This window comes from Amyelois transitella, chromosome 2 (assembly GCF_032362555.1).
Source record: "Amyelois transitella isolate CPQ chromosome 2, ilAmyTran1.1, whole genome shotgun sequence".
Lineage (NCBI taxonomy): Eukaryota > Metazoa > Arthropoda > Insecta > Lepidoptera > Pyralidae > Amyelois > Amyelois transitella.
In genome coordinates, this window is record NC_083505.1 from 7,063,225 (window position 1) to 7,076,936 (window position 13,712).

The 13,712-nt window shown below is 32.5% G+C and overlaps 1 protein-coding gene across 2 annotated transcripts in view; it reads right to left on the reverse strand.

The window, feature by feature from the left end:
* Positions 1–589: 589 nt before the first annotated feature.
* LOC106136055 (trissin receptor) overlaps positions 590–13,712 on the reverse strand; it is a 49,659-nt gene continuing 36,536 nt past the window's right edge. For both annotated transcript variants that reach the window (XM_060946571.1, XM_060946573.1), the window contains exons 6-7: positions 7,282–7,443; positions 590–4,920 (exon numbers count right to left, since the gene is read on the reverse strand). In XM_060946571.1, the coding sequence (XP_060802554.1) occupies positions 4,432–4,920; positions 7,282–7,443 (651 nt within the window). In that variant the 3' untranslated portion in view covers positions 590–4,431. The remainder of the gene's footprint in view (positions 4,921–7,281; positions 7,444–13,712) is intronic.

Below are 13,712 nucleotides of genomic sequence, written 5' to 3' on the forward strand. Positions count from 1 at the left end.
TTTTATTATATGTAATAGATAATCATGAGTATGTCCCTTGCAAGATAGACGGATAAAGACAGACAGACGATGGGCTAGCAACCTGTCACTATTTGAATCTCAATTCCATCGTTAAACCATACAACTGAACTAAACGTGGCTTCATCGATCTTTTCTAGACTATTGGCACTGTCTACCCGTTAGGGATTAAGATGTGATTATATGTTGAAGCTCATACATGCACACATGAAATCACGTCTTTATCCCATGCGAGGTAGACAGAAACAATAATCTGAAAATACTGAAATTCCACGTATGGCTTAATGATGGAATTGAAATTCGAATAGTGACAGGTTGCTAGCCTATCAACTACAAGGGAAATCTCAAGTTTTTAAGCCTAAGCCTATGTTAAGTAAATAGTGCTTTTATGATTAACCATTTCACCCTATGATCTTCTTCCTTACGACAGTCCACCCATAGTGGTTGATTCTGACACTTATCTCCCACAAACCTTTCCCTGGCATGGTTACATCCTCACCTTTCTGGAGAGAAGCATGAGAGAGAGAATAAAACAGGTCTTATTACTGATTAATTTATATATTTACGAAATATTAAAACCTACATATTTCCTACCCGAAATAAAAAGGAAATTAAAAAAATATATAATTGATGTGTAATTTTAATGTTATGTTTGGTTTGATATCATAACATTTGTTAAGTTTTTTTGGAACCCTCAGTAATACGTAGGTATGCGTAGTAACGAATAGTGACCATATGTGTCCTTTTCATTTTTTGCATATTTTCTACATTAAGGTGATGAATTTTGTACATAATGTATAAAGTACCTAATAAATACCCACGTGTTTATGATATAAGGGCCATTATTAGTAACTAACTCAAAGCTATACATGTATAGACTAATATAAAAGTTTTGTCACTTTATCTTTAGTCTTACTTACCCAATACTTTAATTATGTACTCATCTTTCTCACATCAATCATTTTTTATTTCAAACTTTATTGAGTTTTAAAGCTACAAAATGTCAACTTAATGCATACACAGTACCTACAAAATTAATAAACCTTAAATATTTAAGGAAATTTTTTTTACGAATTTTCTTACCGTGTATAATAAATTACTTAAATATAAGTATTATACACCAACATTACCATTTTAACATTATATAATGATGAGTTTAAGTAAATACGATATGTACATAAAATATTACACCATGTTCTAAATGTTTTAATAAATTAATATAAAACAATAGACTATGAAACCTCTGAAGTCCGTCAAAACCTCAAAACAGAACAAATTTTGTACGGTTTTGTTGCTACGCACGACACAACCTTCTACATAATTCAAATAGACGCGAGTTTTGGAGGGAACGTTATTTACAGGATATAATTGGAAAATTTAATTAATTTGTTTTCTTCTCAGTTTACAGAACCCTTTTTAGAGAGGTACAAGTGGTGTTCTACATATTAAAAAAATATGTAAATTGGTAAAACAACAAATCACAGAATGTACAGTCAATGCCAGAGAAACATGAACTCCGTTCGTTCATACAAACCATAAACAAAGCGGTCAGATTTCTCCGAGGTTGACCGTACAAAGGTAATTAAACGTACGTATGTTGAGAATGACAAAATTGTCTCAAGGAAAAATAAAACTTTACCAGTAATTTCGCGCATCGTTACAATGGGATTATTTTATTCACACCTTTTAAATTTTAAATGCCCTAGCTAGATTTTTAATTTGATTTATATACATATAAAAGTTGTGAAAAACGCATGTGTATTTTTATCATGAAATCCTTATGCGTAGAACTCTTATCCTTATTTTATAAAAGTTTTACGTATATACATTGACATCTCTTCATCTTACTATTTTTTACCTATTGATATATTATTTTGAACTGTAAGATACTAACCATAAACAATTGCCAAATTAATGAATCGTAATTTATTATTACCTTACTTAAATATTTATAAACGCACAGTCGACTTCTGGAAATTACTTAATCATAATTAGATAGTTTAAGTTGGCGCTAAAGAAATTTTATCTTAATGTTTCTTCGGCTTGAATAAAGGTATAATTTATTTTTATTTTATCTTTTTATAAAGTATATCGTATAACTTGTTCTAATGGAAACCTATCAAGTAATGAAATAAAAAGTATTGTTTATTATTTTTTAGTTTTTACTGTACTCTATAAATGCACTGATAACTATAAATAAGTATTGTACTTACATAAAATCACATGTCTTTCACTTAAGGGCAGGCAGAGATTACATCTTTTCACTTGCCACGATCCCTTCATACTTCTTTCGCTTCATCCACATTCATTAAGTCTCTTCATGCAAGCACGTTGGTTTCGGGTACTCTTGATTTTATTAAATTCAATGTATATAAAATAATATTGTACATTTTCGGTTTAAGTATAATAATTCTTATGTGGATATCTAAAATAATTATATTTCTATTTATTAATACATCGGTATTATTATCGGAGTAGGTTATATTATATATAATTATTCGTAAATTTTATATAGAATCTTTTAATTGAATTGGTAAAACACGTGATTAGAGAGATATACATCAGACCTTTTTGAATGATATTAGCGAATATGAATCCTCTGTTTTTATATCAGTGTTAAATTTTGCAAAAAAAAATTGGCCTACATAAACGAGCCAGCTGAGAAGGCTAACGAAGTGAGGGTTTTGTTTGTAGGTAACCATGAAGGGCTGCTTAAACAACATAAAGGTGGATTCAATCTAACACATATAGATCTCACTAGGTTTAGCTTTTCGAATTCCTACGAGAACAATATATTTCAGGAATGAATTTATTCAAATGTCCCAACCAAAGACCTTTTTAGAATTTTATTCGAAGTTATGTGTGTACGAAAATTGAAGATAGCTTTAAGTTAATAAAGCTTAAAGATACAACAAAACAAACAAATCATTCGCATTTATACCGACTGAAATCGGATTTGTGTAGTTGGGAAGTAGGAAAAACGTTCCAACAGTTTTGCTTACTTAGAAACAATAACGATGTGGATACTAGAGATTCAAGTATCCTTTTTTCTGGTGCTAAAAATAGTACATAGGTCAACAAACGGGAATGGTATTTCAAATCCTTTCTAAGTATTAAGTTAACTTGAAGGGTTTTCAAAGGTTCCTTCCTTATCCGTTTGACGTTGGTTTGTTGTCTGTCTATTCGTCAAAATTATCGTAAGGATTATTTTCATGTACTTAATAGCATTAAAATCTTAAATATGTTACGAACACAGTATCTACTAGACATGATAAAACAAAATCCTAAACATGATTCTAGGTCTACTCAAAGTAGGGCCGCGTCGACCTTGAAAGCGCCCATATATACGAAGATCTCGTCTCATTTTGTAATCCCAGGTATTTAATCAAGACATGAATATTGTTTTTGCTGACTTACGTATTCTACGTATTATTTGCTTCGTATAATAAAAATTCTATCTAGGATTGCGGTCACAGGCAGACCCCGGGCTCCCCTCCAGAGTGGGCAGAGGACAAAGATAAATTTAATTTTCATAACATTATCACTAAGGAAATTTTTTTAGAAAATTTTATTATTTATTTTCTCGAATAAGTCGAGTGTACAATTGTACATGCTTTATTTCAAGGTGATGCTAATGCATTTAAATCGACCCTGTACTTCTTCAACTAAGTTAATGAGCATCAACCCTCACAATACAATTAGTGATTCTCCAATTTCAAGTAAATTTCTCGGAACTACAGTGATTATATAAGCACTGGATCTTTTTCTTATTGTTTATGAATCTGCATACTTTTTCCCAATGTTTGTGTTAAAAAAAAATTTAATACCTACTTGATAATAATAAATTCCGTCACATATTTCACATTGGCAAGATAATTAAAGTAGGTACTTGCTTATAATTTTGTTAACATTATATCTATCAATACCATAAATTAACTCTCACGAATGTTAGGCGCTTATTGTTTTTTCTATCTTACATCTAAATAAGTTTATGCAACAGTAATTATAATTCCATTGTTATTTTGGCCTGCTAATTGTTTTTGTTTTGACTATATAAATGAAAGATATACATTTTGGTGATCATCTCAAACCAGTTATAAAAAATATGTTCATAGTCTCACACCGAGCGTTTTTGGATGCGGACTAAACTTTTCAAAACTTAAAACTTATATTTCTCTCAATATTTCAATCACAACATTATAGGTATGCATTAATATTCTAAGCTCCTGAGATCTTAAACATTGTTAACGTTGCATTAAATATCTATGGTCCATTTTAATCATATAAATCACGTTTAGATATAGTGGAGACGGTGTAAAACCCGCTGCTGTCGGTTACCTCGTCTGTGCTCTCCGTTAATCAGGAAATATCAAGGTTCTCCACTTTGTAGAGGAAGCGTCGCCGGCGCATGTCTCATGAGTCCCCGTTGGGCGCCATGGTGACCGTGCTGCAGTTGGCGCGGGTGGAGCGCGTCGAGCTCCTCCGCAGGCCTCCGCCGCCGACCGGGTTTAAAAGTATTAAATTCTCACTTTTTCTCTTCCCATGGTATTTACAAAACAAGAGCTCTTTCATACCTTTCCTGAAGTTTTTTGATAAGAAAGCGTAGAGCAGCGGATTTATACCAGAATTGAAGTAGGTGATGAGGAAAGTTAACGGCGTAAGTAAAGTACTGAAGTCGCTCGTGCCTTGGTAGCCAGTGGACCAGTACTGCCACATTTTGCGGGCATGGAAGGGTAGGTTGCAGATGGCAAAGGTTAGAACGACCACAATAAGCATGCGCACCACGCCACGGCGCGCGCGCAGCACATTGCGGGACAGATGGCTGAGGTGGTGACAGTCGCGCGACTCGTGGTTCCGACACTTCTTCGGGTTAGATGCCTTCATATTCGCTGCCAAGTTTTTCTGTGAATTAAAAACTCATTTCAATTCAACAAATTTCATTCAAATTCAAAATTTTTATTCTTTATTATAGGATACTTCATATCGCTTAATAATTGTCAAATCTTTTGGTTTCACAACATTAGTTGACGTCAAATAAATTACTTAAAATTTAGTTTACTGCCGCTTCCAAGGCGTTAGTGCAGAAGTAGCGGTATCAAACTGCACTGCAGCATTTTTTTCAACAACGTCGAGACGAGAGAACACATTGTTCAGATAAATTTATTTATATGTATGTTGTTTCATTTATTTAAGTAGAAAACGCATAATAACTCTAGCGATATGCCGGCTTTTATGAATTCGTTGGAAAAATTCAGCGCTTTCATTTTCTTATTGTTTAAAATAATTAGTAATTCATGAAGTGAGCTGAAACAAATTTGATACTAGAAAAGTAGCAGTAAAGAAGTAATACAGCCGGAACATCCGTTAAACATAAAACAAGATGTTACTCGTAACTCAGAGCCAAATGAGATGAGTGTGTCACTGAGACGTGAAAAACAAATTACTTACCTACACGACGAAAATATATTACAAACTTTTTTTTTAAAATATAAGCCTAGAATACTAATTTAGAAAGTTACAACAAAGCACGAAATTGTTGAACAATAAAACTAACATTTTAATGTTCAACGCTGGCCAAGGTAATATGCGCTAACATAATAAACTCGTAAACTCTCACTCATTCTCACACTATTGATACCGATTTGAGGTATTCTCGTCTTCCCAATGATTTACCAATGGAATACTTGAACAGATTCTGAAAAAAATTACGACATTGACATAAAGAATATAAATCTATGCTCAACAATGTCACCGTAACTTCTAAATTTTGAGTAATCAAACTTTAATATAAATTTTAGAAAGTCACATACTACAGTCGCCTAAAAAATTACTCAGGCTTAATAATGAGTAACGCAAGGCGGCGCTACTGGAGATCGGTCGTGAACTGATTGGTGAAACTTATGGGTTATGTAAATGAAAATACTATGTTACTAGCTTGTTATACTTATTGAAATACAACTTTATTAATGAAGTTTATATCGACAAATACCCTACATTACGCATTTGATGGGTTTTATTGATTTGAAAGTCAAATATTAATCTGGTGAAAATTAATCAAGCAAGATATAAAATAAACACTGGCGATTTTTAATTAACTAGTGAGAAGCTGCTCTGTCGTAGACATTATTCATTTGTTCAATTATTTTATTGTTTAATTACAGTATATCCAGAATCTTGACACGTTATAAATCCAACTTACCTACTTAACGAGAAAATATTATGCATTTTACTTTACACTTTGCGCTTGATTAAAATTGTAATTCACTTCTCGTTTATGCAGCAGTTGCTTTTATTTAAATTTTAAAACGATGCAACATCGCGCCTCGCTTTCTGATATAGAAAGAATAAATTTGCGATGAAGTTAGACAGAACGCGACACGATTTGCTATTGCTTAATACAGATAAGAATAGCAAGTGAAAAACAATTTGTTGTTTCAGTTCAGTGACGTGATCGCGTCGCATGAAAATTGTGTTGCAAGTGATTTTACCTCTTTGCCCAAATATAAGTAATGCCACCAAATAACACACTCTTGTTTCTTTTAAATTGATAAAATTATAGAGGTTTTTAAATACTATAACCGGCACAGACTGCGGTGGCATTGGATATTTTCTTTCTCGACTTTGTAGTGAAAAGTTCTATGAAAGTCTTTGAATCCGACAAGTCCGGATTTCCGTTTCATGCGCGCTACTAAATTAAGCACCTACCTACTTTAGGACTCGCTTATATTATGAGTATCTGATATGACCTTTGAGGCTTTTGCTTATGAATGTCAAATTATCTGTATTTTACCGGATATTGGATTTGGATTTTAGTAATCAGTGTCTTTTTAAATGCTCGATTAACTATGTCAGAGTAAATAAGAGTACTTAATTATGTCAGCCTTTATAGAACCAAGCAACATACGGGTTATAAACAAGCTTTCATGTTTTCAGCATAAATAACATGATTTATTTACACAGCAAAGATGGACTGATATTTTCTATGAGTTGAGTAGAGTTGAGAGCACGAGTTTCTGAGTGTACCTATTTTAAACAGATTTTTTATTACAAAACATCGACACGAAAGAAAAGAAAAAATAAAATGGATTAACATTACACATATTTGCTTTGCTGGGTAAAAATAATATAACGCACAAATATAAATTGAAATGGATTGCTCGAAATTTCCTCGGGTTGTAGGTACAGGCGACAGTCGTGTATGTGGATAAATGTGTTATTTTGAGGTAAAGAAAATCTTCGTCTCGATATATACAGAAATCTTACCTTAGCTTCAGTTGTACCAATAAACGTTCGCTGAGGTTCGAAGCTGTTGGGCGTTGCCTTTTCCACCCGAGGACACTGCGTGGCACAACACTGCACTCTTCCCAGCTGGTGTAAACCTTTAGAGCTCTGCCACAAGCCGATGGCAATTCTCGTATACAACACCTACAAATGAAATCATAAATTTCACTTCCATTATGGTTTGGTAGCGAAAAAAAACAGTGTGTGAGCTATTTCTCTTCTGTTGACTATACAATTATTCAAGTGAAGGCTTTTAAATTAGAATGAATTTTTGACAACGAGCTTTCCTATCCCGTCCGTCTCTGTTTCTATTTCCGAAACGAGACCATCAAGTTTTTGTATTAGATTGATTTACCCCTTAAAGGATAACACGTAGTATGTGGGTGTATAGACTAAACCATTGAATATAAGTATATATATATACGGCAATCTATGTAGTGGCAAATACAAACTGATTAATTTAAGAAGATTACAATTTCTCACAGAATAGGAATTTCCCTTACCGTCTTTACCGTAGGGACGATCCGATACATGTTCTATTTATGGACGTTTTATGGTATGTAATACATTCTTCGTTTCGTAAGGGAATCTCGTTAAAGTGTACGGACCTACTTTATTATGCATAGAATGAAGGTACCTAACATTTCACGAGCACGAGCTTGAAAATTACTTACCTTTTTAGCACCACATTATACATGAAATCTCTTTGACCGGCATAAAAATAATGGTTTCTTGACCAGTTTGTAATAAAAATATCAACCGTTTAATTAAACTCATGTTATAAAGGAATTATTATTTTTTCTTTCAATTATCATCAACCTATTTATAGCATTTAAGTGTCTCTACATTGCAGAGACCAGAGGAAGGAGAGCATCAATGAAAAATATGCATACCCTAACTTTAGTGTTATATAATTTACTGTCTCATAACCATCATTCTTGGTTTGCATAGATGATGACACATGATACCCTCGAAAATGTTTTACGGAGTTATCCCACATATGTGCGTTATTCATGTACCAAATGTAAGAGTACAAATATTTCAACACACGCTTTTTATACTAACTTTAATCAAATTAAATTCAGTAGCTTTATTTAATCCTCTGCTGGTTATATATAAATTCCCCATGTCGACATTTTGGCATTATCTTCAAAGTACAGACATCGGTTAGTTACAGTTTTATTATATGTGTGATATTCTGCATGGTGAATATTCCATTTTATTAAAACCTAAAATATAAACATATGTTCGTTATCAATGTATTGCCTTTTTAATTGATAATAATTCAATTAAGTTTAAAGATATTTTAGAAATATCTTTTTCTAAGTTATTTTTGTGTTTTGAATTCATAAATTCCTTTAATTATCTTATATTTATTGAAATTTGTAACTCCAATATATTACTAAAAGTTAAATTCCAGGATAGAGAAATTTTCCTTGTTGGTAATGACCTAACTTATTAAAGATGTTTCCCGAAAGACAAAAAGACCACAGAATCTTTGATGTTAGTGAATAATAGCTGTTCTTTGGTTGTAAGAAGAGCAGTGAACGTTGAAAACACAAAACAAATTATAAAATTTCAAATACGGTAATTAATTAATAATTGCGAATATGCCTTAATTGTTTGAAGCACTCCAAACCTGGCATATCATTTAAGTGTTTAAATTCTAGTTAGCCTTATTTGCATAAAAATGTGAGGTAAAAAATAATACGTGAAAAACAATAATAAAATCTGAATAAAAATAAAACTTAATGATTTTCCAGCTTTGTGTTCGTTGCGCCTTCTCCCAAGTACATACCGACATATCATAAAAAATTACACTTGAAATAAAATCATTATAATTTGTGAGTATGTATTTATGAATGTTTGTTATTCGCACACACAAACTGCTGAAAAAACCTGGATTAATCTTGACAGTAATCAATATATATAATAAGACAGTAAAATTGAGTGTCTGTGCATAATTTTATTTCCAAAATAATTATCACAATTTTGAAAATTTCACTTTTTTGGAAAACGGAAACCAAAAAACTTTTATTGGAATATTTGTCCGTCTAACGTGGTACGTTATAACTTAGAAAATACTCAACGGATTTGAACGTGATTTTCACAGGTGGTTTACATATAATAAGGAGCGTCGAAATTATTGAAAATCTATTGAAAATTTACTTCAATCACTGCGTTAAAACTTTTAAACAAAGCAGCTTATACCACTAAAGCCATTACACACAAATTATATAAATTAGCTCGGGAATAGGTTATCTGATTTGTCCTACTAGAAGAAATAAACGGATATTTTTCCGTTTATTCCTATTATTAGAACCGAACCATAGAACAATACATGTCCTACAATGGATAGAATTGGATTACTATCCAATAATACTCTTTAGGTCTGGATAATTGTTGTTTCCACAGGTTACGTGAAAAGTGACTTACACGCGGGCGGAGCCGAGAGCAACAGCTAGTTAAGCATATATTAGTCGTAGTTTTCAATTACAGCGAACCGTGCTTCACCATAGAGGCCAGGTAACGCTAATGTGACAGTACATAGGTAGCATCCGAAACAAACATAAACAAATTGAGAATTCATACATATATACCTACGTCACGTCTATATCCCTTGCGGGGTAGACAGAGCCAACAGTCTTGAAAAGACTGGATGGCCACGTTCAGCTATTTGGCTTAATGATAGAATTGAGATTCAAATAGTGACAAGTTGCTAGCCCATCGCCTAGAAAAGAATCCCAAGTTTGTAAGCTTATCCCTTAGTCGCCTTTTACGACATCCATGGAAAAGAGATGGAGGTCCTATTCTTTTTTGTATTGGTGCCGGGAACCACACGGAGAATTGAGAATTCACTTTTCCAAATCAGTTAAAAAACAACAGACTGAATGACCTTTTCTATGTTATTTACTTTATTTAAATCAAAAGTTTGCTCAGTTACTAGGCAAGAATGAATAAAATTTAAATTGTGAGAATCTGTTTTCAAATGTTTATTGGAAATTACAACAAAGCATTTGGATTTGAAGATACAATTCACATACAAAGTGATTTGTTGAGAAAAATATTCAAATATTTTTACTTCATGAACTTCTCTGAAAATAAAAGAAAAAGTAACCTCGAATATTCGTCATAAGTTAAAATATTGATCAAAATTTAATTTACTTCAAACATCTGCTGTTTTCGTCGTGGAAAATCAGGAACAGTCACTCTCGAGTCCTCGATTATATATAATGCCTATTCAGTATGGTATAGTAATATACCCGTTAATAATTTTTTAACTTTAGTGTGAACCTGTCTTTTTTAGAATCACGGGCTAGTTTATTCGGGACATTTAAGAGCTTTGGTTTTGTTAAAGTCTTTGGGCTTGAGTCGCACGGAATTTTAAGTAAAAAAATAGACAGATAGTCATTTAAGATTTACTAATAATATAATCATGCCTCTTTCCCACGTGACCGCCTAAATTGATGTAGGCAAAAGTCTCTGAAAAAGTTCATTGGTATAATAATACCTCGGCCTATAGGCCGTATTTGAACCTGTGTCTCTATGCGCAAAGAGAACTTTAACGGTTTGGTTTATTTTAAACCGTGTCTCTAATTTGATGCAGTTAAAGTAGCTTATAAATAGACACATATTATCCCTCCTTATTTTATACTAAGTTTGTCATATAATTAGCGCTTTAAAATTACTTAGTTAACTTGTTGTCGTATCCGGTATAACATTTAGCAAAATTTTGATCTTAAATTGAAATACAATGTTAGATTGTCATACGAAAGGTAATTTAGGAAGTAGTAATGAGTTAAGCTTTGATGAAGGGATTTTTAAAGAAAATTCAAAAATAAAATATAGACGGCCTCTGTGGCGCAGCGGTCGTACGCTTGTCTGTGACACCGAAGGTCTCGGGTTCGAATCCCGGCCAAGACATGACGAGAAAAAACTTTTTCTGATTGGCCTGGGTCTTGAATGTTTTTCTATATAAGTATTTATTATAAAGTATAGTATGGTTGAGTTAGTATCTCGTAACAGAAGTCTCGAACTTACTTAGAGGCTAACTCAATCAGTGTAATTTCTCCCGTATATATTTATTTATTATTATTTATATATTATTTTTCACAAACCTTCGTTTATCAAAACTGTCAATTAGAAAACCTATAGATGACGTTTTCGCCGTGTATTTGACATAAATATAATAGAAGGGTTTAATTTGTAGGATATCGGATCAGATATTACCACATTCTTCATAGTTTGCAATTCATCAGTTTCTGGGAAGTTTATTTGTCTTATAATTTAACATGAGAAGGGTAACGATGGGTTAAATTACAAGGGTTAATTTTAATGATAACGAGGTAAGTATAAAACTTTTATGAAAAGTGAACGTATGATACTATTATTTACAACAAAATTGTTTTACCAATCATAATATCTATGAGAATTAGGTAAAATCGAAACAAATGTATTAGGATGGATGATTGTAATAACTTATTCATTCATAATCCGAAATATAAATACTTATTGAAAATTATAGGTATGAAAGCATTTTTAATTCTTAGATATATTAATCGTCCATATTCCAACTATGTCTAAGTCGAAACTATAAAACAAAGGTAAACTATTCCGAGTTAAATATTCAGCGTAGAAAATAATTTAGTAGGAATTAGTTTATATCACAAAATTCAAGCTGAAATATTATTGAGTTTAGTCTCAGGTTGTCAGTTTTAGGGATCTAACATGGGTATGTTACAAGCTGTCGTGAAAGTTTTGGGATTGCTTTGATACTGCGACTGATATTAACTATTATGTATCTAATTATCATATTTACACTGTTACTGTTTATTCTATATATTATTTAAGGTAAGGCCAAAGTGAGACTTATTATAATGGGACTTTTTTTAATTTAACTTTTTACAAACTTTTCCGCGCCTTAAAATGCATAAACACAGGTGAACTTAATGCCAAAAATATCGCCAGCTTAACTACCTAATTAGTCTACAAGCGACCCCCGACCGCACAAATTAGTTCTCATGTTCGTAGGCGGTGCCTGCTACAAAATTATAGTAGCACATCTACGACACAACTTGAAAGAGTTCTACGACGTAGCCGCTTGGATTCCTGTAGAGTGGATTTCGTCGAGCCGTGACCATGACTTTCGCGTATAATTTCATGGAGTGGTTTGACTGATTTGTATTTCTAGTCTTTAGTAACTAAGGGTTCATGGATAGAAATATTACAGAATTGAAGGGATAATAAACCGAACATTTCATTTTCCGTGATTAGGCTGGTATAACCAAAACCTAAGCAGAGTCATGAGATAATGGAAGGATAGGTTACAAAATAATGTCGACAAAAATAAGGCTAGAAAATTTCTGAGGCGACACTAAGTAAAAATTCTTTGTAAAATTTTGTTAATAAATTTAACAAACTTTTACACTATGACGACATGGGATTAAAACTTTTGTGCTTTCGTTATAAATCTCATTCGGCTCTATACTATTAAAATAAAGAACTAAATGATTTTCAAATAAACCTATGTATATGCAAATATTCCCTACATCATTAATTGATAAACTTTTAGATTCTCATTTAAATTGTTGATTACTTTTATGTAATGAGAGCATTCTGACAACATTCATACAGACAGCGGTTAGCTGGTATGTTATTTCATTATGGGGCCTCGTCCTTCAGACGGGCATCCCATGTCATTATACCACAGAATTTAATTTGATGAAATAAATAAACTTGGGACATGTGTTACGGGAAACAACTGCACATGGTGTGTAATAAAATAACTTTTATCATTATCTCTCAGTGTGAATTAAACCATAGATTTATATATAATCTCCTAAATTGTTTACGTCAAATCTACGTCACATTTATGTAAGATCTAACGATGGTAACTTGGAGATAACACTTTTTATTTTTAGGCATAGTGATCGCTTTTTTATAATATTTCTAAGGATATTCAGACGAAATAACTTTCTTATTACTTGTATAATTGGGTATTTGCTAAATAGGGTAACTATAATATTGTTTCAAAAATTAAACTCTTAAAAAATAAGCTAGTCAAGGCACCTTTAAGGTTATTATTAACGTTATTAACGAAACCGCTCTCTAATATCTCTATGTCGAAGCTGTAAATGTGTGAAATACGATGAAACGCTTTGAGAAACCGTAGGCAGGACCCTTCTCATCTTGGCTTATCTTGTCTTGCACTGCTGTGCTCTCTGATAGTATGGGTGGCTTTGTGCCGATACTGACAGCCTAAGAAACAATTAACGAGATGTTCACTCGCCATAGTTTATCGTCCAATTTAACTTGAGTTTAAAACCGTGTTCTAGTGTAAGGCTAGGTTCGTTAGAAGTTTAATGCCGATTTAAGGGTCCCTATATGTCGAATTCCAAAACCTATAACTGAAT